Source organism: Kogia breviceps, chromosome 15 (genome assembly GCF_026419965.1).
Source record: "Kogia breviceps isolate mKogBre1 chromosome 15, mKogBre1 haplotype 1, whole genome shotgun sequence".
In the NCBI taxonomy this organism is placed as follows: domain Eukaryota; kingdom Metazoa; phylum Chordata; class Mammalia; order Artiodactyla; family Physeteridae; genus Kogia; species Kogia breviceps.
Window position 1 is genome coordinate 42,118,783 of NC_081324.1, and position 25,901 is coordinate 42,144,683.

General features: G+C 35.3%; 1 protein-coding gene across 11 annotated transcripts in view; it reads left to right on the forward strand.

The window, feature by feature from the left end:
- The window catches only part of NOL4 (nucleolar protein 4), a 398,638-nt gene that overhangs the window by 302,028 nt on the left and 70,709 nt on the right, over positions 1 to 25,901 (forward strand). For all 11 annotated transcript variants that reach the window (XM_059041362.2, XM_067015512.1, XM_067015506.1 and 8 more), the window contains one exon: positions 12,040 to 12,153. In XM_059041362.2, the coding sequence (XP_058897345.1) occupies positions 12,040 to 12,153 (114 nt within the window). The remainder of the gene's footprint in view (positions 1 to 12,039; positions 12,154 to 25,901) is intronic.

The window sequence follows — 25,901 nt, forward strand, 5'->3', positions numbered from 1 at the left end:
TTCACCATGCTGCATATATGTAGATGTATTTTTAATAGAAGTCAAATGAAAATATTTGGGGGAGGTAGTCTAAGAGACTTTCAGTTCATCCTTCCTCCTGTATCTCATATCTTGACACTATATCAAGTTAGATCAAGTGGCCTAGATTTTTGAATTCAATAAACTCAGCCACTTGAAAAATTACCTATTAATTTGCTTTTTAATATTATTTATTTGAAGAATTAAATCTCATGCTATTTTTTGTAAAATTTTGCCAGGAACATTGTCCACTAGGCTTCTTAATGTCCACTATAAATGATCTCATTTTGGAACCCTCTTTTAGCATGTAATGAAAAAAAATGTGTTTCTTCTGCAGAAATAGAGTGCTTTTATATTTTCTCATCATTAACTTACTACGTTCACTTTTGTGCCTGTCAGGAAGTTCAGAGCCAAAAAACTTTCTAAGGTCCCAATTATCTGTTTTTTAAATTTGTTTTAGCTTACATATTTCCTTGGTAGCTCTGATATCTATTTTGGGGAAAAAGAGATATAAATTTAAAAACAAATATGTAAATAATCTAATTAATTATGGAAACACCATACTTTCAGACAACCTTCTAAGTTCTTTATTCATAGTATTTCTTTTTAATTACAGCCTATAATACCCTCCTCAGTAATTTCGATATCTGACCTCCTTATTTCACAGTTCTTTCATTAGAAAATAAATATTTAATGTTTAGGAAATGGTACATTTTTGAGGATATTTGACTACTTAACATCCTTTGCCTCTACTTGTCTGAGGTAGGCTAAAGTAGAGAGATCAGAATTCGTCTTCAATTCACAGCTTTCATAGATATAATAGGCATTGCAAAAGCTACAGTGACACTATTCATTCTTTAGCAAATAGAGCTATTAGAAAAAATGAATTAAAGTGCTTCTTTAAACTAAAAATTTGATCAGAAATATACTGAGCCCTTCATACAAGATCTTGGTTTAAAACTTTATACCTGCGTGACCATTATTATTCACAATATTCTTCATGCATCGTGAGCACAACTGTACAGGCTTCTCTCTTTGTGACCAGTTAACTTAATTGATGCTAATTAGTTTGAATTCCCCACCTGCTATTTGTACCAATTTTTGCCCTTTTATAAATGTCATCTACCATCCCCCAGGATACTTTCATACCATCCTCTAAGTTCTTTATTCATAGTATTTCTTTTAAATTACATCCTATAATACCTTTCTTAATAATTTTGATAGCTAATCTGCACTCACAGTTCTTTAGCTTTCTCAGTTTCAGTGATCTGTATCACTCTAGCCATTATTATCATGGATATTCCTTAGTCTTTGCTTTCACTCAAAGAGCCTGCACAGCTATATTAAAAATTTTCACAATCTTCTACAATTTTTCAAGTATCCCCTGCTGCCTTTACAGAGGAAGTGTCCTGGTCTTATTGCTCTGGATAACACTTCACTTCTGCTCCCCTGTCATTTCACCTCCTTCAGAACATGGCTTCTTTGACCATCCCAATGGTCATATTTTCAGTTTTCCCTTTTCACTGACTTTTCCCTTTTCTTCTCTTCTGCCTTATAAAAAGTGTCCAAATTCAAAAAAAATTAATCTTATAACTTCTGTAATCTTTCTTTGAGGACTCAATACATCCATCTTTCTTTGCCTTGTTTAGTGAAATATTTTATACTCACAGATTACACCTGTTACCACCAAATCCCACCAAATCCCTTAAATTCAGGCTCTGGTTCTTACCACTATATTGAATTAGTTCTTAAGAAGATCACATGACTACCTTTGCACCAAATCCAAAAATTGCATCCTCAACTATAAATCACCCGATTTCTTAAGACTCTATTTTCTATTTCTATTCATGTACCTTTTTCTTGATTTGGGGCTTTTCTTAAGATTCTGTGCTTGGCCATGTACCACATATTACCCTCTCCACAGCTGCAGATATCTACCCCTGTACACAGTACTCTACTCTCAAAGTAGATCCCAGTCATATACAAAACCTTGGTATTTCATTCCACATTCTAGTCAGATGCTAGGCAAGTGTGTTGTTATATCCTCACTGAATTCTCTGTATTCTCTATCACCCATTCTCTCCACTGATCTTCCACCTCATCTACCAAATCAACAGTAAATTCCTCTTGACTTATCTATTTCCAGCAATCTCACCACTGTTGTCATGTACACCAGTGTTCATAAACTTGGAATGAGATTTGACTCTCTTTATACTTCTGACTTGCATTCTACCACTGGCTAAATTCTGTTTATTTTTCCTTTGCTGTCTTTCCCAAATCAGTCCCATAATTTTGAATTTTATCAGGTATCATTTTAGTTCTAACCTTTCAAATCTCATACCTATACTCTTGCATAATCCTTCTAACTGAACTACCTACTTCCATCTTATACTACCCTCTAACTCATAAGCAGAGACAGAACTAGGATTTGCACCTGAAAATTATGAAATTTGGGACCTTTTTTTCAAAAGGAAAGTAATATAAAATTATGAGCACAAAGTTAGGTAGAAGGATGAATATTTATCTGCAGTTAGAAAAAAGCCACACATAATAATTTTTTTTTAAAAAAGAGAAATCTTAAAGATTCAAATCTTTCTCTTCAGAAAAAGAAGAAATACTAGAATACTTAAAACATCCAGAAACTTCAGTAGTCCCATCCAGTTGAAGAACCCTGGTACCTGGACTTCATTGGCTTTTTGATAAAATCTACCTTTGCTCCTGGAGTAGTCTACCTCAATTCTGGATTTGATACTGTCAAACTTTTGTCATCTCAGGACAAATTCTAAATTTCTTACTATAGTGTGTTACAGTATGCCCTTTTGAAACTGAGACACCTAGGTTCAATTCCTGTACAATTTTATGTGATGTTTCTGAGTCTCTATTTTTCTAAAGGAGAGGGCTCTTGAGGTATTACATGTGATAATGTAAATAAAATGTTTAGCATATAATCTGGCCCCTTTCTACCCTTTCTTCTAATATGCTCAATTATTTCCTTTAATGTTTCAGTTATCACAGGGAACTGCTACTCTTTCTCTCAGTGTGTGCTCTCTTGGTTCACTGATTTTTCCTGACTCAGGGTTCATGGGTACTATTCTCTCTTTATCTACTAAATTATTTTATTTACTAAAATTGAAGAGTAACTAAAGTGTAAAGAATATAACCATCATTGTTTTCAGAGTTACTCATCAATGGATCTTTTAGTTTAAGCAAAATGTTGACCTGAGTCTCATGGAATACCCCCTCACACACCCCACTCACCTTCCCTCTACAAATACATGAAAACCCTGAGTAAAATATAACAATTTAAAAATACTATTTAAGCTCAAAAGAAAGAAAAGGAAATTCCAAAGCCTTGAAATGAATAGAAAACTCATAGCCAGAGTTGTAAACCCTTAATTTGACAGTGTACCAGAGTAGGAAGATAGAAAAAGTGAATTTAAGCCCAAACAGATCAGGGCTGGGATTTGAATGCCAATTCAAGTTCAGGAGATGTGGATTTGGGTTTGTGACTAGGCAGGAACATGAACTGAGAACTGTATAAAAAGCTGCGACCCTGGAAAGGACTATTCTTCCATTAAAGGGGAAATAGAAGCATCAAATTACAACTTCAAAAAGTGAAATGACAGGCATTATAAACATTGAAACTAAAACATTACTATATGGGTTAAATAGCAGATAAGATGATTCAACCAAAGAGAAGATTGATATACTGGAACTGTGGAAATTACTCCCAGACAGGAAAAAGAGAAGTAGAATTTGATAAAGAAGTTAACTTGAGGACTAAGGTGATATAGATCTAATAGACATCCCAAAGGAGAAATTAGAGAGGATGAGGGCAACATTCAAGCCAAAAAGGAGGAAGAATTTTTCAGAATGGATTAGACCGTGAATACTAAGAACAGAGAAACAGACCATATCCCTGAGCAGCACAAAGTCACACCGACGTATATCAAGGCAAAACTGCAGCAGACCCACGAAATTCTTAAATGTCACCAGGAAGAAACACGAAATTATCTAAAACAGGAAAGTAGACTGAACATAATACTTGTCCTCAAAATAGATGTCGGAAGACAATCTTCAAAATACTGAGAAAAAATGTCTTCAAAATTTTTTAGAGAAGCTACTTTTAATCTACAAATCAATGCCTAGCTCAACTCTACCTCCAGAGTGAGGAAGAAAAATACTTCAGACAACTACTGAAATTACCACTGACAAGCTGTTTCTGGGAGGAACTAAAATGTACTCTAAGAAAAAGGAAACAACCCAGAAGGAGACACTGGAAAATTAGCAGCATTGGTGAGCAAATCTGAAGGAAAGCTCCCTGAATTTAGTCAGTGGATCTTGGTTCTTAGCCATGTTTTATCAGCTGTTACTTGTGGACCTTGTATCTTGTAGTTCAGATTCCTCATGGGAAAAATGGAAACAAATAGCACTTCTACATGAAAACCAACAACACTTGAAATAACAAATATAAAAACTTCTGCATAGCATGGTACCTGGTCTCTGAGGAACAGGATAAAATGAAGTCGAATTTGAAATTGCATTCCACTGCTCCCTTTACTGGGAAACCCTTGCTGTCTCAATCTGTTGAACTCCTTGGAGGACTAAATCCAATACGCCTTTATCTATTTAATCATCACCTCTAGCTAACAGCAGCCTTAAATCTCTCTTTTCTTCCATGTGCAAATTGTACTTTGTGGTACTTTTGTAGTTTTATTTTATCCTGTCTTATATTCCTGTTATTTATATATGGGCCTTAGCTCCCTAATAAGAAGTTACGTTCCTTGACTACTCTGCTTCTTCACTTGTTCATTTCTGTATCATCCACTATGTCTTATACAGTACAATTAGTTGCTCGTGAAAGCTGCTCAGTCCATGTTCGATTCAGTGGAATTAAAATTGTTGAATGAAGGATGAGTGAATGAGTGGACATTCATACTAATGAGTTACTTTGTAGTAAAATTAGTGGGGAGATAAGCTAGTGTTTATTGTGTGCTCTGTCTTTCACAGTATCCTGCAATTGGCATTTCAATTTTAAAAGCTACTGATAACTGAAAATCTAGCCTAATGTATTTTAAATCTTAGGGAGTTTTTTTTTCCTAAAGAAGACAGTCATATAATGTTTAATTTTAACTCTCTTGAAACACTATTTTTAAAAGATGTTTATCTATTTGGTAATTAGTGTGAATATGAATTGTATGAATAGAATTTGTGTATAGTTTTAGGCTTCATAAGTAAACTATTAAAAGAAAAGATGTCATGATCCAAAATAATCATAAGTAAGTGTAATCATTTATTTTCAGAATTAAAAGATGTTTCCTAGTGGAGACTTGAATAAGTTATCAGTTAAAATGAAAACATGTCATTTTAGTTGAAAATTTAGTTGATCTCGTCTTGATAAGATGTATATGTCAGATGACATTAGCTAAATTGGGCTTTAGTATCAACTATAAAACTTAACAATTCCCCATGTGTTTGTGAAAGATCATTACTAAAGGCCAATAATGTTCTAAAATTAAGGCCAAAGCATAGACTATTAATTCATAATGAAATATTTATAATCAAAGCCTAGATAGGGGTTAATTATCATCTTTGTTTTTAAACTCCTTTTAAATTAGTCAAGATATTTTTCTCAAGAAAACTGAAAAGTCCAAGGATTCTCACATAGCTGGGCTCAAGTGCCAGGGATTTGCCACTCTCCTAATGCTTCTCTGTGTATTGCTTTAACTCTCGGTCTTGCTACCTGTTGGGAAATGTTGCCATCAGCAGCTCTAAGCTTCTTTTCTTAAAACTCCCAATCCAAGAGCAATCTTCCAGCTCCAGGTCCCCATTTCCATGAAAGGACTTGGATTGGCCCTATTTGGATCATATGTCCATGTCTTGGATCAGTCACTGGGAACAAAGGGATGGGCTCCCGTGATTGTCCAGGACTAAGTCATGTGGCCAGTCAGGTCAGTAAGGGACTTTGCTTATCACATCCACCAAAACCTTTTAGGATGGGGTGAAGGCAGTTGATTTGCTATTTTAGTCTGCATCCACTACACTTATCTAAGGTCTTGGATCATCAGTGGTCCAGAATTCAGAACTTTTCTGATTTGGGGGACATGATAAAGTGCATATTCTGTTTATTGCATAACACTCACATTGGGGCCTGAACAAACATCCCATGCACAAATATATTAGTCTTTCTGCCACAAAACCTAGGAATATTCACAGAAAGAAGAAAAAAAGTTTCTAAATATTCTCATATCAGTTTCTTCTGCCAACTGGGTTTGCCCTAAGTTTTTGAAATATTTCAGCTTATACAATATTAGGATCTTAGAATTGCTGATATAAGGCTGTGAGTCTATAATAAACACTCTTTGTTCTGTGTATATTATACCCTATGTACTAGGCTTTGTACTAACTTGCAAAGTAAACTCTATGATAACAGAGACAGTATTGATTTTGTTTATCTCCATATCTTTGGACTTGGCACAGTTCCTGTCATATAGAAAGTGCTCATTAAGTATATTTGTTGAATAAACTAGTACAGATATCAGTTATTTTATGTACCTTACTTCATGGAATTCTAACAACTGCCCCCTGATACAGAGATTATTTTTCCTATTCATAGCTTATTGACTGAACCTCAGTTTTGTCATTTATAAAAATATAAATAATGATACTTGGCAGAATGAGTGAGGCTCAGAGAGATTATATAGCAAAAGCAGTCAGGCAGATTGCAAGGAACTGATTGCATAATAATATCCAGGTCTGTCTGACTTAGTTGCTAAACTGTTACTTTAGTCCACTGATGCTGGCAAATGAAGCTACCTGGTCAGAAGAAGGGATCTCTGAGGAGCTGCATCTTTTTACACTGTAACAGTTATGTGTTCAGGCATGGGTATACCACTTTGGGGTGACAAGATGTCATCCAAGCTGCAGAATTTTCAAATTATGTATCTTATAAAGTAACAAGGTTAGCAGAAATCATCTTAATTTAAAACTCTACCTAAATTCTGACTACCGAATTATTTGCTTTAATTATTTTAAAAGAGCTCATTCTACTTAAAATCTCAGGTTGATGTCACCGTTGCTCCCAATCTGGCTTGTCTAATACTTGATTAAGCTGTGCTTGAACAATGGAGTCAAAAGCATCGCCACAGTAACCCAAGAACAGCGCTTGTATTCTTGATTTCTTTTTACTTTTTATAATTGCAAAAACCCCCAAAACTCTACAGCATCCTAAGTGTACAGCAGAAGTTCAGAGGACTCTAACATTGTTTAGTTTTAAGACCAAAAAATGGAAGAGTTTGTTGGTGTGGTAGTAGGTTTTTACATGCATATATAAGGAAAGACACATTTACACTGTGCCAACAGCAATCATATCTTAAGTCCCCAATTAAAATGTGACTTTTTAAACTCCAAAACCCCGTGTGACTGTTTAGCCATCTGTTTAATGAAACAACCACCATTAATTTGGGCATAGATAATTATTACAATAAGAACAGTGCTGGGGAAAGATCAACTCGTCCCAGTTGAGTATGACAGTTAATTATGAAGAGATAATTAGTGAAGGCTAGTTAGATTTATCTCATATCCAGGAAAGAAATAGATAACAAATCTCAATCTAGGTATAGATCATGTAAAATATATGATTATATACATCTTTGAATAATTATTTTTAAATATCTAAGATGTGTACTAAATAGTAGATTTATTGAGCTATATTCAACTGGAAGGAGCAGTGTTGTTTTCCATAAGTTATCTATTGAACTCTTTGCATTTGACATTTTGGTGAAATATTATTTCAAAATATTACAGTGGAAGCTTTTGTGTTTTATGGCCACTCTTACTGGTGTAACAAGGAATCTTCAGCATTTATCCCTGGTAGATCCCATGACTACAGCCCTTAACACACTGACAGGAAAACACTAAAGAGATGATTTTAGAATAAGCTCTCCACTAGTAAATGTCACGAAGGAAAAGGGAGTCCCCATGAATATGGTTCTGAGAATTCATAAATAATAGTTTTAAATTTCTCTATAATAACTGCTTTTATAAGGAGCACAACTGATTAATTTCCTTCTCACTCTCTTGGTCTAAGTACTTTGGAGTTGTGAGATAGATAATAGCCACACCATGGAGGAAAAATAAGTAGAAGATTTTCATATTTAGTATCATATAACGGGGCATAGCGTAATTGAGCTCTTTGTGTATTGACGAGCATTGGCATTTATTACTGGCTCATCAATATTAGAACCAAGGGGATTTTTACCAGGATTGTCTCACAGGAGAGAAAGAACTTCTCTGCCTGGCTCCTGATTCTCATTCTGGGCATGAAACTGAGCTTTATTATGTTTCATGTACAGTAATTTCTTGGCACTTCTGGTTGCTCCAACGTGAAAATCTTGTGAATTTAGATTGCATCAGTTTAGAACATGTGATGGAATTTAGATAAGTTCCATTTTATCATGCCATTAATGAAGAAGAGTTTTAAAGAATTAATAGGAAGCTTTTAGGAGGATTTTGATGACTTTAAGAGAAGAATTTTAGGAAGACCCTAATATATTCTTCATTTCAATGCATAATGGAGTTAGCTGTACATGAACTCCTCTGGAGGAATGTGTAGTGTTTAAGAGCTCTAGCTTTCTTTAAACTCACTGAGGCCTTCATTGTAAAATGATAATAAACTTTACTAGGGATTATTATTCCCAGTTTATCATCAGATTTAAAGATGAATTCACGTGTTTCCACATCATAACTATGTGATCTTGGACAAGTTATATAGGACTTTAATTTGGGTTTCTTTAAAACAGGTGATATAAGTACTTTCTCTCAAGGGTTGTTTGGAAGAAATTAGATAATGAATCAAAGATTTTTGTATTAATGCTTCCACATCTAAGCACTCAATATGAGTTAGGTATTATTAATATTTATCTTAAGATTAATTTAGAATGAATAGTACTGGTTTTCTCCTTGGAGGTACGTATTTTATCATGTATTTAGGATATTATAAATTCCTTGAAAAACACATATGTCTCTATTAAACTGTAATATAGATTTTATTCATTCATTCTGCCCTTCTGTCCAATGAGCTTGAGTCAGTTATAATGGTAATACAGACATGTAAAGGACTAACTTTGGTCTGCTTATTTTTAGTTGAGCCAACATTTTACATATAAGGAGTTTTCCTAAAATATTTTATGTTATTAATAATAAATTTTGTAAAAGTACTAAGTATATAACAGAATTTAGGAGAGTGGAAGAGTTGAGAATTGGGAGACATGAAACCTGACTTCTATTTCTAGCTCAATTTGTCCTTAGGCAAAAAAGTTTCTTCAAACTTTAAGGAAGAAACTTGTACTGAATGATTTCTGTGGCCATTTACAGTTATCAGATTATGTTTCTACAGTAAACTCAGAACAACTCTATTTTCAAAATTATATTGTTTAACTTCTGGCCATGTCTAATCACGTATCTTTGCGTCTACTGATTTTTTTCACTTAATAGGAAAGAGTACATGATTGCTTTATCTTGAAGTTGACTTTTTTCCCAAAACCTTGAAATAATGAGGTTATCCAGTGACCTTAAAAAATACCTAGTTCCACTCAGCTGGGACATTATTCTAGTTTCTGAGAAGATCAATTATATATATTTGGGAAAAACCCAACTCTATCATTTTCTCCAAAAAGGAAAGTATATAAATTATTAGACACAGTAACTTATACTGTTCTTGTAAAAGTCATTTCCCATTTTGTTTTTAAATATTAAAAAAGAATTTGAAAGGAAATGCTACCAAATAATTTTAATTAAAGAGATATTTTACCTTGTATTCTCTCTGTTCAGCAAACTATTAGTTGTTTAAGGAATGCGTGTGTTTATTACTACAATTTAGTCAGCTTAATGAAGCTCCATAGCCTTACATATTCCTAATTTTGAATAGAGGTACCAGGTAAAGAGAAAAAGTAAAAGGAATGAAGGACAGAAATAGGTCTCTGAATTTCATGTGCCTATCAATAATTGGATCAGGAAAATAGAGACTGCTGATATTTTATTTAGCTTCTGTTAATTCAGTACCTTGAACTAAATGAAGTGTCTAAAGATGTAGTTTATAAAGGTGTGAACTCTCACTTTTATTTGAATAATGCTAGCTGCAATGAAATAAATGATATTTTTATAATGGAATGTTCTTATTCCCATTTTTCCTATAACACTGTTGCCCCAAAACGTAATTCAGTTGAGAAGAACAACATTGTGTAGCCAATTCCCATGAGGTTTAGAGTATAATTTTAAGGCATGTTATGGCCATCTTTTAACGAAACACTGATTTTTGTAGCTTAGTATATTTTCAGTTCTGAGCTAGACTATCTTATCCATATTCAATGAAGTACAGAATGAAATGAAGCAATATGCTTTGGGAAATTATATATACACCTTTATGATAATTTAAATATTTTTTAATCTTTACCTCATTTGACCCTCTCTGTTTCCAACACACAGTCCTGGCTTTGTAATTTCCTTCTCAAAACTATTCTTCCTGCTACCTCAGGGGGCGTCTTTCTTTTCTTCCTTTTGCAAAAATGACATTCCAAATATCCTAATGCTTTATTGTCAAAGTTGTCTAGCTATCATTTCCATCATCTCACAGGGTTAGCAGGTGGAGACTGCACCCCATATCCTTCCTACCTTTTGCCTACAGAGGCTACTTTGGAGGTGGAAACATGGGGGAGTCAGGTGAGGCGGCAGCAGAAATTGCTTCCTAGTTCAAATAAAGTCAAAGCTTGGTCTCTTTCTACACTGAACAAATTCTACTGAAGAGTAGCTATTAAAACACTGTGGTCTGAATTTAGCTCTTCTAGAATATTGTTTGAGATAGAAATGCTATGGTTCATTGTGCTAATGCACATCATACATGCCAGAGTCAGCACAATGAATCAAGTACAATAAAGGCATGCTCACATTCACTTACAAAAATTAATTAAAAGATCTTTATTAGTTGGGAGGCCTCGAAGAAATATGTATGGCATCCATACATATTTTGGACTCAGGCTTTGAAAACCCTAAGATGGCATACCATTATATATGCTAGATTGCTAAAAGATGCTTATTTTGTCATTTCATATTTTGCTATCTCATCTCATTTAATTTTTACATTACTGATCTATCATTTTCTTATCATATATTTTTTAAAAAACTGGTATAATTAAGTACTTCATCTTTCAGTTAGATGATTTTTCATGTAATTATGGGAAAAAATGGAAAACTTTTCTGATTATCACAAATGATATGGAGAATCACAATCAATTTGTAGTTAATTAGGCGCTTAGTCAGGGGGTTAATGAATTTCTACATGGGCTACACAGAAGATGTATATCCAACAGGTACCTGTTAGACTAACAATATTGACACATATTTTATAAATAAAACAAAGCATGTAAGCACACATGCACATCTCACATCTAGAACACTGAATTTTTGTTATAGCATAATTGTTCTAGGACTGAATTTTTAGTTTGTTTTTAAGCTAAAGTAAGGTGTTTTAAATAAGAATTTTAATCACATCAATTGTGTCGCAACTCAGACTGTAAATAGTCATAATATTTCATATTAAGATTGTTTGACACGGTCTGAGTGTCTGTCAGTTTTTCCAACTGTTTCAGCCCTGTCACTTGTTTTTGTTTTGTTTTGTTGTGCATTGTCATGTTATAAGAGAATTAAAGGACTTGTTTTACTTGCAAACCCCAGTCAGCAGTTTTACCACTGCCTGTTCAAACTCCAGCTTAATGGCCCAGACTAAACACTTGTGACAAAGGAGCTGTGGGAATGGACGATGGATCTGTAGCAACTCTAGCTTTAACCTCTAACTAGCTTTCATTATTCATGTTTGCAATTTCCATTTCCTCTTTCTATTGAAATCAGTTGAGTTGAAATACATGGATATTCCTGCACATCCTATGAGATCTTCTGATCATAGCATTGGACTGTTAATGATACTGTTAATAATTTTTTCATGTTTTTTTCTCTCTTTTTTTTTAGTCTCGACCTATTCCTTCCCACCTTACTTCAGCAGTTGCAGAGAGTATCTTGGCTTCAGCCTGTGAGAGTGAGAGTAGAAATGCCGCCAAGAGGATGCGTCTGGATAGACAACAGGTACTGAGGAGTCTTGGGGTCTGGTGACCACCAGCTATAGCAAATATGGTTAAGTTAATCTGATTTATGGAGAAGGGAAGAATCTCTGGAATGGATTTAAAGTCCACAGAGATATCGTTTTTCTGTCTTTGTGATATGAATTTAAACTTGGAAAAGGCATGTCCATGAGATCAGTGGAGATGCAATGACAAAAATTTTCTGCAATGAAAAATGGACAATTGTAAAACTAATGAGTTAAAATTCTGTTTAGTATCCAATTTGAAGGCTAATGACTTATTTAAATAAGAGGCTCTAACTGATCATTTACAATAATTTTGTAAATTTACCTGATCGTTTATGATAGTGACCTGATTATGGTCTTTTCGAATGAAAATGAACCTCTCTTTAATTTCCTCTGGTCCATTGCCAAATATCAATAGATTATGCTAGATATGGGGAAAACACGACATAACCATGAAGACCAGAAAGCCATAAAATGGGGGTATAAAATAAGGAAAATCTATGTCCTTGGCTTACTTTCACATTAACAAATCATTTACTATATAACCATTAAGTATCATCTTTCTACATCTCTTTTCTAAGGCTGTATATCCATGTGATGTAGATGTACTCTTGTGGTGTGCGGACTTCTCATCGCGGTGGCTTCTCTTGTTGCGGAGCATGGGCTCTAGGCGCCCGGGCTTCAGAGTTGTGGCACGGGCTTAGTTGCTCCGCGGTATGTGGGATCTTCCTGGACCAGGGATCGAACCCGTGTCCCCTGCATTGGCAGGCGGGTTCTTAACCACTGTGCCACCAGGGAAGCCCGAGACTTTTGTCATTATTATATCTCTAAAATTTATCTTGCTTAAAATAAGTTACAGGCCAATATATAGTACCGTATTTAGCATAGTGATTAAGACTGCATATTCTGGAGTTAAATACAACTGATTTTGATTCTCAGCTCTACCCTTACTAACTGTGTGACCTTCAGGAAATTATTCCAATTCTCTGTGCCTAGTTTCCTCATATGTAAAACAACAATAATAACAGTACTAATCTTATAGGGGTGTGTGAGAACCCTGAATAATAGATTTATGTTAGGTATTTAGCAATTTGCCTGGCACATGGTAAGCATCAAGAAAATTCAGCCTAGAAAAAGTTATTTTAATTGATGTTCTAGCTTTTCTGTCATTGCATTGGTATCAGTAAGACTATAAAGAAGCATTTATAGTACTATCTCAGATATAGGAGTTTTGAATTCAGACTAAGTCCATCTGAGAAAAGATCATTATTCTAGAAATTAGAATGGTAGAATTCTGGGATTGAAAGGAATCTCCTGGTTGTCAGTTTGCTACATACCTCTTCCAATCTACACTCTAGAATATCCCTGAATCATAGACTCAATCATATGTGCAGTTGTTATGAAAATTAAATGACTGATTCATGTTATGTACTGCCTACAGTCTCCTTCTACAAGATCCCCAAAGCTGGTCGTCCACAATATTTTGTCCAATCACTTAACCACTGGTGACCTAATCTGCAAAATGGAGGATACAAATATATAGTTATTTCTTCTTTCTGTGAATTATATAGATTTCACTTGGCATGAAGCACAAAGGCTTCTACCAAGTGGATTTTACACTTTCATCAAAGCATGGAGATGTGGGAGCGGGAGCTCCCCTAATTGGGTCTAAACACTCTTTGCCTAAGTAGAGACAAGCAGAGTTCTTTTTGGTGTTGGCAATGGTATCATCCTTTCCTAGGCACATTCTTAACCCAACTCACAACTCTTAGAATTTTCCAGTGACTCAAAGATTCTTCACTGTGCCCCTGCCTTTCTGTGGGTGCATGAAAAGTTCAGAAATGAGACAGTTAAAATCTAAATTCTGTTCAGCTGCACACATGACTGCGTGCTGCCCCTGGTTACCCATATGTAGGGCTGTAATTATACGTGTCCTTCAGAGTTTATGAAACTTGATAAATTAATTGGGCTTAATAAAGCTATGAACATGAAAGGTACTATAGATGTGTTAAATACTTTATTTCATATGTCCACCTTGCCCTGGAGTCTAGAGGAGGCAGCCTCAGCCCTGAAGCAAGTAGGCAAGGGCAGGAGCCTACTGCCTCATTGGGAATCAGATGACTCAGGGCTGAGGTCAATCCCCAATGCATTATAGAATATACTCAGCATTTCTTTTCTTTTCTTAAATAAATTTATTTATTTATTTATTTTTGGCTGCTCTGGGTCTTTGTTGCTGCTCGTGGACTTTCTCTAGTTGCAGAGAACGGGGGCTACTCTTAGTTGTGGTGCACGGGCTTCTCATTATTGGGGAGCATGGGCTCTAGGTATGCGGGCTTCCGTAGTTGTGGCTCGCGGGCTCTAGAGCGGCAGGCTTATTAGTTGCGGCGCATGGGCTCAGTTGCTCCACGGCATGTGGGATCTTCCGGGACCAGGGCTCGAATCCGTGTCCTCTGCATTGGAAGGTAGATTCTCAACCACTGTGCCACCAGGGAAGTCCCAGCATTTCTTTTCTTTTAACATGAAAATCTGTTTTTTTTTTTTTTTTTTTTTTTTTTTTTGCGATATGTGGGCCTCTCACTGTTGTGGCCTCTCCCGTTGCGGAGCAAAGACTCCGGACGCACAGGCTCAGCGGCCATGGCTCACAGGCCCAGCCACTCCATGGCACGTGGGATCCTCCTGGACCAGGGCACGAACCCGTATCCCCTGCATCGGCAGGCGGACTCTCAACCACTGCGCCACCAGGGAAGCCCTGGAATTTTTATGTTACCTGGGAAATCCTTTTTTACTTTGGCAATTCAAAAAGATGGGCAGAGTCAGACTTCACATTTGTATTTCTATGACATAGCTCAAATTGTCTTTATCTTTGTTATTTAGATATTATTTCACTACTATTTACTTAAAAACAAATCTATCTCAATGTTTTTGGCTACAGTTCATCTCTCCAGAGAGACAGAGGCAGAAAGTGAGAAAGATTAGAACCAGCCACTTGCTGGTCATTTATCCCCCATCGTTTTGTACTTGCTCTTTTTGAGGAATGACATACATTCCATTCCTAGGCTTGTTGAAATTGCTGAGTAATGTGAGGGTTCCTTTGGCTTCTTTTCTCTATTTAAGTTCTTTCAGTTAAATTAGCTTTTAGTTTTATAGAAGGGATCACGTAAAACCAATGGTCAAGGGCTTCCTCGGCAGATCCAGCCCTCACGAAGAACAATGCAGCACGAATGTGCTGGGTGACAGTTTTTGTGGTGAGTGGGACAGATGGAAAATCAATGGTAGGCTGTGATGTGACACCTTTGACTCTACTGAAAAGAACACCATAGGGGAAAAGGGGAACTGGCATGTTAGTTGCTTGTGACATAATGAAAGGTGAGAAAACAGGGGGAAAAATGCTGAAAACTGATGTATCGCTGAGTTAAAGAAGAAAATTGCTATTAGTAAACCAACAGAAAACCATCGGCCCAAGACCAAAAAATATTTAGTAAGCCCACAGTTCCTGCTACTCTGTTTTCTATAGTACTGGTGAATTCTCTGTGACCTGTACCTCTTCCTGATTTTTCCTTTGTTCTGCTAGGGTGCTAATGAGTGGGCATGTTATTAAAAGAAACATAATGGTAGGTATCAAGGTTGAAAATATAGCCACATAAGCACAATGGCAATTTTAATACAGACATTTCATTTTGTCATGGATGTATTTGAAGCCTATCAAAAACATCATGGTCAAGCTGTTTTTGAGTCAGGCAGATCTCCTTTCATGTTTCCTTCTGTATTTGCACGTACTTTTGGTAACGTTTATAAAATTTCACAAATGCATAATTGAAAGAAATATTTTTCAGTAGGATTTTATGCTTAAATGTAACATTGTGATAGTAACTGAGATAGGGTTTGAAACCTATTTCTGTGGCCTTCCAGCCCACACTCCCATACCCCTACTCTCAGTCATCCTCGGCTTTCATTCTACTTCTAGCATTTGTCTTTCTTATATACAGTATTTTGGAGAAAGAAAACTCTATCTTTGAGTGTTCCAACATGTGTTTCAGTATGGCCCTCCCATCCAAAGGAGAAAAAATATAAGAGAAACAAAGTACCACCTAGAGTAGTTCCTTGAATATATTGTATATCCTCTGTAACACATGTAATTTTAAACAATTGAAATAGAATATACTTCACAAGTCATCTAACTGTAATAGGCCTTATTTTCTTCATTAGTAATAATATTAATAACAACAGAACAGCGGGAACACGTATGGATGAAGCACTGTTTGAGGTGGGTTGCAAGCCTATTTTATGTAACTGTCATTGCTTTTCATGAAGTGGAGACATTGAGGCTTAGAGCTCTTAGCGCAGAGCGGCTCAGGATGAATCCCTGCTTGGATCCAATCCTTGTGCTTTTTTAAATCATGCTGATAGTAACATTAAAAAAAAATACTTTCAGACATGCAGGCTTATTTTTGATAATTTAGGAAATAGAGTAATGTATAGAGAAGAAATATAATTGACTAGTAAATTCCACTATTCAGTTTTATAACATAATTCTTTCTACTACTCTATGCAAAACTTCCTGTTTTAAAAAGCAAAATAGTATCACATTGTGTCCTTCCATTTAGCTTAATATTGTGAATATTTATGGTATCACTATGTAAGTTTATCAATTATTTTTAGAAGGCCCTTAATACTCCATCATGTAGTATTTTCTAAATTATCAAACGCTGATTTTGTTTTTCCTACCATAATTTGCCTGTGAAAAGGATACCTTGCCAGTTATTTTTTTAGGATAAATTATGAGACCTGGGTCAAAAACCAGCAAGGCTTTTTAAGCTCTTGATATATATAAGGTCCATGCTCTTAATTTCTACCTTATTCCTATAAAAATAAGCCTTTTTGCTTGTTTTATAAACATATGCCTATTAAAGGCTTTTTATAACTTCTAAGAATCTTTGATTCTTAACCAGTGGTTCCTAAACCTTTCAAACATAGCATGTCTTTTTTACAGTAAACACCTCGAAATGCCCCACTTTTATAGCCTGAAATGCAATTTATAGTTAATATAAATTATGCTCACAATTTAAATATGTATGGATAATGTCTTGATTTTAATATAAATAATATATTATTTATTTTAAAAGTAATATATAATCAAATAACACGTATTTGGTGTGGAAATATTGGGATTCCACATCACTAGAAGATACAATAAAGTCATCAGCTGCTTCTGCCTGTCCCTCAAATCAATGAAGAAGCTGCAGCTACAACTGTCCTCTGATACAGGTGTACTGTGGCAGCTCACAGAATTCAGTGACATGAACTTTACAAACGGTGAAAAACTAGTGGTACAGTTCCAAACAAAATAGCACAATAGTCCCTCGATTTACAAGGTAGTGTATTCCTGAGACAATTCAACATATATTTTAAAACATGCACAACAACTTTGTTTTTATACCTAAAATGAAATTAAACTTTTGGCTCAGGAAACCATATTCAGGCTTTCACCTACAAAAATATCCAGCATGACTTTTTAAAATTCACCTGGGACCAGGGACAGTTCTTAGTTGATTGGTACTGCCTGGAGAATGTCTGAGCTTTCCGTAAGCTGGTCCTCCCACTTCATGCCTATTTCACCTGCTATATATTTTCCAGATGTCCCCTAGAAGTGGTAGCGATGTTTCTGAGAAGCACTGCTATGGACAACTAGTCTGGAATTTGAATACAGGAATGAGAATAATACATTCTCAGATCTATTCCTTGATAATGAATTCATAGCTCAGTTCCTCCCATTTTGAAGACTGGCCTTGAGGTTCAAAACCCACAATTTTCCATAGATTTGCACTCATTATGTCAAATGAATTCTCCCTCCATCCTTTTTTCTACCTTCTGTTTACTTTTTTGTTTCGCCAGAGCCTAAAAGTAAAAATTGGATGCTATAAGATAAAAATAACTTAACCAGGCCCTTCGGTTTAATTTTATTTCTTTGCAAGAAGGAAGCAATTAAGTGTCAATGGCTATAACAGTTATGCCCCCAGTCGAAAAACTAAGCCACATATGATTACTAATTCCAGTTGTATTTCTAAAGTATAATTCTATTTTGTATTCATCGTTTAGCTATTGTCAATATCTCCTGAGTTAACAGTTACATCCTTTTCTAATTTGGAAGTCACCATCAATTAAATTACCATGTTTAACATTTACAATAGAGACACCACAACATCCAACAGTTTGCTACAAATATAATACCACAAAAAGACAAGGCTCAATAATCTTCAAAAATGCATGTTTTCGGGCTTCCCTGGTGGCGCAGTGGTTGAGAATCCGCCTGCCGATGCAGGGGACACGGGTTCGTGCCCTGGTCCGGGAAGATCCCACATGCCGCAGAGCAACTAAGCCCGTGAGCCATGGCCGCTAGGCCTGTGCATCCGGAGCCTGTGCTCCGCAACGGGAGAGGCCACAACAGTGAGAGGCCTGTATACCGCAAAAAAAAAAAAAAATGCATGTTTTCATCAGTTTCAATCATTCATAAATATGCTGTTTGCACACTCACCATTGGAGGGTGTGACTAGGTGTACACTGAACCATCTATTCACTCACTTGGTCTCTAAAATGCCTGGCAGTGTTTAGTAAGTAATCATAGTCCACAGGAAGAGAGGTTTTTTCCATCTGGGAAATAGCTAACAAGTGGATATTGAACCATGACCTTAAATTCATGAGCACCAAGGGGTGGACAAATTAGTAAAGCAATCCAGAGAGACTTGAATACATTCTCACTACTGCCAACCAACCATCATACCTATATAATACCAGAACAGACTCTCAGAATGGTTATAATCACATTTTTAAATAATAAAAATAGGGAAATATTATGTATTTCCATTATATTCTTGTGAACATAGAAACTTTATAAACATAAAAACTAAGGAAAAGTAACTATATATACCAAATTAAAATGTTTTACAGATACATAAAATATCACTTATGGATAACTACAATAAATATTTACTATTCTAATTTAAAATTTTTAGTTCATTGTGCACATTATATAATATTTGAGAAATACGGTTAATAGTTTTACTGGAATATTTATTTGCTCTGTAGGAAAGCATATTTGACCTGTATTCTGTTAGTATTTTGTGAGCAAGATAATTGCTTTACGAATCTGTATTCTTTCAGCATTAACTTAATAATGTGGCTGGACTTCAAATATGTATTATTTCCAACTTGAGGTCTTGCAAGATAACTTTTTAATGGCAGAAGTTTAAAATTCTTATTTTTCCAAGGTGTTTGAACTGCTCTAGGGAGTTCCTTAAATATTTCATGTATCTGAATCAGCAAGGGATATGATTAATAGGAGAAAATTAGCTCTAAGTAGTCTTAAAGTAGTTTATTTGGCAAATAATCATTATATGGAAGATATTTTGCTCGATACAGAGGCTACAAAACAAGGATAGAGAACCTTTACTGAGGATTTACCAGGTACTAGATTTACTTAAAATCTCTTGCTACTGTGCAGGTATTTTTATTCTTGCTTTGCAGAGGGATGAAACATAACATCTTTCCTCTAGAAACTCATGTTCTGTTAAAGACAAGTGAAATTAGTATGGTAAATGAAATTATAAGGGTGTGATCAGATTGTTGCAAAAGCCAGAGGAGAGTTCTTCTAATTCTGCCTGGGAAACCCAGGAGGGCTTCCCAGAGGAGGCACTATTTGAGCCGGACCATGAGAAATGAAGGAGATTATGAGAGCTAGCAGATCATAGTCCAGACACATGGAGCCTTTTGAAACATGAAAGTTTCCTGATTATCAAAAACAGTCATCTCTTTGAGTGAAACTTGAGATTCTTGGGAAGAAATAAAAGGAGAGGGGATTGGACATGAGGGTTTAAATTAGATTGTGGGCATTTTATATGCTCTGTTAAGTTATTTGGACTTTAAGTACATGCCAGAGATGAGTGGGAAGGAGAGTGACATCTCCAATTTTTAGGAAGCTTCAGAACCCTAGGGTCAACAAAACGTAGATGTACAGGGGCAAAGGTGAGGTCCCAATTCAGCAAGAATTCCTTTCTCTACCACCTACATTTCAGATTTTCTATTTAATTGTAACAGTAGTTAAATTTGAGCTAATGCCGGAAAGTAATTATGAAGATTAATCTGCTATAAGGTATTTTGAAGTTATAAATGAGTGATTTTGGAATACCTACTCTTCCATGCTGCAGTGTTAGCTCAGCTAATGAGGAATCAAAGTTTAATTTTCTCCTATAGTTTCAACTTATATAACTGTATATATAGATTATTATCCTTTCTATCATAAATATTTTTCATCTTTTTCTCTTTTTATGATCTCTCAAAAAACTGACATTATGGTTTTCCTCAAACAGTGACTTTTAATCTTTTTTTTCTTAAATTGAGAGTAAGGTTACTTCTGTATAAAATTTTTCCTTAGTGTATGTATTTTCCTTATGTAATGCTATGTCAATGTATATCTGAGTAGTGATATACAGTGCATGATTCTCTTGGTCTCTCAGTAGTACTATGAAGCATGTAGATCAAATGGTTTCCCTTTTCTATGGATGGGGAATCTGAATCTAAGAAACTTTCTTTTGGATACATCTATGGGGTTTTGAAGGGGGTGGGAAACTGGGAACAGCCTCAATTTCTGATTTCATTTTTTGTCTTTCTGTTACTCATTTTGCTTTACTATTTGGTTTTCTGGCTTCATTGAGAATTCTCCCACATTTGTATAGAAATGATTCTTTTTAAAATTTTAGGTGAATCTTTGGCTTAGGACATTATTAATTTCAAGTGGATCAACGTCAGGATATGAGTAGGTGGTTTGAATTCAGAGAGAGAAATTCATCATAATATGTTAATACACTTTTTGGTGCCAATGTCAGGGGAACATATGGTTTACTGAGTTCTCCATGAAGACTGCATTTTTGTTAATTTCTTTTAAAACCAGTTATTTTAGGCTTAGCAGATGAAGAGTCTGACTTATTTGTTTTATACCAAATATATTCATTTTTATAATTTATTTCTCATAATCTGTCCATTCCTTGTCCTGTCTTTTCTCTTTAATCTAGCCAGTTTAAAACCCACTAGTTACTCTGAAACAATAATTTTATGTGTATTGGGGAAATGTAGCCACAGTCACAAGTTTATTATGAAATTAGATAATATAATAGCTTGACAAATTGGGCTATGCTTCCTAAAGAGATTTATGATGTTTAACATGACTCAGGTGGTAAATACCACAAGCCCAGTGGCCTCAAGTTATACACATTGTTCTCTCAGTTACTCAGCACTTTGGGAAAGCATGGTTTCTTCAGAGCTAGGTTTTCTAGATAGCTGTGGGTTAGCCTTACAAATGATTATACTTTCATTTGTAGTGGAAATATTCCTAAAATCTCAATGCATCTTCATTTCATGCCATAACTCTTTGGATCACAACATTTAAAGATGGATTTAGTTATTAATATTAATCTTTACTAAGAATTGTGTGGTGCTGACATCATCAGCTTTAGCTACAGACACAGATACCACAGAGCAGGTGATGGAACAGGTGACCTTGTAAAGTCTGTCCTAGAGAAAACTCCTTGAGTCAGGCCAACTCACTTTATTGGTAACTTACCTCTTTCTCATAATGGTGAAGGGAGCCTGACTTTCTGACAGGCTTGACAGCAAAATTGATCTTTACCTATTAACTTTGCTGAAATGGATCAATCTCTCATGTTATCTCTCATCCTCAGGAAGAAGCCCCATCTTTCCCATGCTATCAGTGTTCTTTGCCTGCTCAACAATGTTACTTCTTTCTTGCTTCAACAATCCAATGGCTTCTCAAGGTCTACTGGACAGTGTGTATTTGTCCTTATTTACACCCTGTTAAAAGAATATAAGGAAAACTACCTCTCACTGTTCTAGGAGTTTATGCAAAGCTATTTTTGAAGAGCTCTTACCTGCACTCATTCATCAAGAGCAAAGTGATACGTACATAGGTCAAAAACCAAGTCACATTTATTTTTAAGCTCCCTTTAATGTTTTGCCTTGAACACAAGCAAGATCAAAATAGCCTTTTCAATGAAACAATTACGTTGAAAGTCCAGTGACATTCCTACATTAAGATCAAACTTCTCATTAAATCACTTCTATGGTAACATTCTGTGTTCTTATTTTTCTTGGTTTTGGTGCTAGTTCTGTTATTTAAGAAAACATAATAATGCATTCTGGGTCTGATATTCAAGGACCCTCAGGGAACTCCCAGTGCCCGGTAGTAACCTTCGCTTTTTTTCATCTCTGAGGTTTGAGACTAGCCTCCTATTCCCAAATCCTCTATGAAAATATAAGTGAGATTTCACAGAAGTCAAGGTTCTGAGTTCTTGAAAGAGGGCAAAGAGAAAAAGTACAAAGAGAGGCCATACTTGCTACTGTGAACTTAAGTTATAAAATAGGTAGATATAAGTGAAAGTTTATCTGAATCTCATAGGCATTATGATTTCCATCAATAAATGGCAACTAAAGTAAAGCCTTCTACTATATGTCAATCTCTCCTATTCATTTTTTTTTTTTTTTTTTTTTTTTTTTTTTTGCTACATGATTTTTTTCTGGTGGGGGGACCTGAGAAGTTTAGAGAAAGAACATAGCCTTTGATTTGGGCGTTTGGAAAATAGAGTCTGAAAACTCAGAAGCAGTGGCATGTCTGAACTACATATGTGGGCATATATACAGAGTTGCTATACTTGGGGATTGCTAATACATACATAACTTTACAAAAAAGCCTCTTTTTCAGATTTTTAAATGATCATTTTTACTATAGGACATACTGGACTCAAAAACCGTTAGAGCTTCCAAGAACCTCACAGACCACTTAGTTCAATAGGTTTATTTTATAAAAGAAACAGGCCTGGAAAATTTCATTTTTAGTTTAGATTTCCTTTCCTTCCTTCCCTCCTTCCCTCCTTCCTTCCTTCCTTCCTTCCCTCCTTCCTTTCTTCCTCCCTCCCTCCCTCCCTCTCTCTCTCTTTCTTTCTTTCTTCAGTGATTTTTTTTTCATATTTCACTAGAAACAGAATTTCTCTTTAAAAAGAAGGAAAACAGACCAGTACATACAAAGAGTTTAGCTCCCTTTAGATTTCAGAGTAATGTTCTGAGTAATGAAAATCAGAATGCTTCATAAATTTCAAATCTTAAGGCCATAATACATTCATAGCATGCAAGAATTTGAATACTATTTTAGATGCAGAACTCAGAAGGTCACATTATTTTATTCAATTGCATTTTTCTATCATTTATTATTGCCTGTGAAGCAAGTTTGAGAAGTCCAATGAAGCTGTTCAAGCTTCAAATGTCTCCATAAGTGTGAGGAAAATTTCCTTTCCAGGGAACTGCTCAGCTATCCATGTATCTTCTTTAATTCTTTATTTAAGATCCTTCATTTGAGGTCATTCTAAAAATACAGAATCCTTTCTGTAGTTTTTTACATTAAGTGAACTTCTTGAACTACCATGTATTTGATCATTCATATTCTAAGAACAAAATTTGTTGAAATCATTTCAAATACCCAGATTCAGGTTTAAATGCCAAGTTCTTCACCGTTCATAGTATCTCAGCTAGACTGGAGAAATGAATCAGGACATGTAGGGGAAACACATACATAATTATACTACTGTTTGTGTGTCCTCTTACACCTTAATTTGAATGCACATACATTTTCTCATTTAATTTGTTTCCCAAAACTCGGTGAGGTCTACATCATTACTGCTCTTGTTCATGACTAAAAATTACACAAAGAGGAAATGCAGTGCCTCATTGTTGCTCCTATTTTCTTTCTATAGAAAGGATATTTGGGGGATTTAGAGATATGTGAATGTGGAGCAGAATCTTTAATGCTCCAAGCACACCCTCCTTCCAGCAGTACACCTTTGCTCAGGCAGTCTGGCAGCTCCAGTCCCACTCCTGTGTTTATTTGTATGCCCATCTCAAAGCACACCTGCTTTAAGAAGCACCCCTTGGATCAACTCGCAGCCCACAAAGCTAAGTCCCTTTCCTCCTTCTCTGTGTAGCAATGACTATCAGCACAGCATATCTGAGGACTTGATTATATTCCCAGGTAACATTGTAATGGCCTCCAGGTGTCTCTTGGAATATTGACTCTATAAATTTTTATCATTCTGTGGGATTAAAACAGCTTTGGCCTGCATCACTTTGAGCTCCAAAGATACCTAGTTATGTACTGGGAAAAGGGTAAGCATTAAATAAACATCCATTCATGGCTTGATGTAACACGGCAAAAAGTTTTAAAGAAGGAAAGAACCTTTTAATGAGATGCCTGCCAACACAATAGGAAATGTTCAAGCCCAAGAATGGTGTTATGTGGCCAAATAGAGCAGGAATCATTGGAATTAATACTGCAATTTAAAATATTGTCTGACAACTTGGTAAACACAGTTTTAACACCAAATGGGGAAAGTCACAAATACAATATGATAGGGAGGAAGGATGTAGGCTGGGGAAAGGAAGTCACAACATTTAGTTCTTTGAGCACTATTGCTTTCCACTTTTCAGTGAGAAAAAGAAGGAAGCTTTTAGGTTCCTGACAAAGCAATTATGGCGAGACCCAGGAGCTGGGAGCTGACCTGACATTTGCCCTTGGGTGGTTGTCATAGCAGCAGGCTGAAGAGTACAGCTTGATACAATTACTACTTCAGGCTCTGGACAGAAGTTGCGCCCTAAATGCAGCACATTTGAACATTAATATACAAGTATGGATATTAATTCTTCCTTAGTGGTGGCCATCTCTCTCCTTTACTCAGCACTCATCTAATTTTAAGTACTCATTTCATAAGAAGTCCATGTTTAAAGGCAACAACAGCTACATGCGTTTGGAGGATTTGCAGTGATGTATCTGGGGTATTGTTCCTTGGGGAAAAGTTATTTTAAACAGTGTTGCTAACAAAAGAAAGGTTTAGATGCTGTAAACTGGATTTAGCACTTTTTTTAAAAGCTATGTATGCTGTCTATTCTCATCGAATAAATAATTTTTGTCCTTATTTACTCTTTGCTTATTCCCAACTATATGCATGCACCTCTAGATCTGTGTCTTATAATCAAAAGATAGCTATTTAAAGTTATCTATAAAAAGATGTGTATCTAGGTAAACACAGTATGTCCACAAAAAGGAGAGAGTATCTGTCAATATGTTTAAAAAAAGGCTTTGGGATCATTACTGGGGTACTCATTTGAGTTTTTAAAATATTGCTTTAGTTTACTAGGCTAAATTTGGTGTTAATGTGGACATTTTCTCCCAAAACTGAAGCCTTAATAGCAATGTTAAATTATATATCATTATATAGTCATATTTTATAAAGTTATAATTATTAATGCATGTATAATCTCTAAACACTCAGATAAACTGTTAACTGCATAACTTTTTAACTAAAATATTATTTCTATTCCAATGATAAAATATATGAAAATCTTCTGCCTAAAACAAAAAAAAAGAAAAAAAATCCTAATATTCCATATAATCAGCAGAGAACCTGTATATTCTAAATCATGACCTTAAAGAATTTCTAATGGATACATGTATATGTATGGCTGAATTGCTTTGCTGTGCACCTGAAACTATCACAATGTTGTTAATCGGCTATACCCCAATATAAAATAAAAAGTTTAAAAAGAAAATTTCTAAATATTAAGTATAATCTGAATAGCAATAATTTACTTTTGCTTAACGCTTGAGGAAAATTAATATTACATATTGATGCTA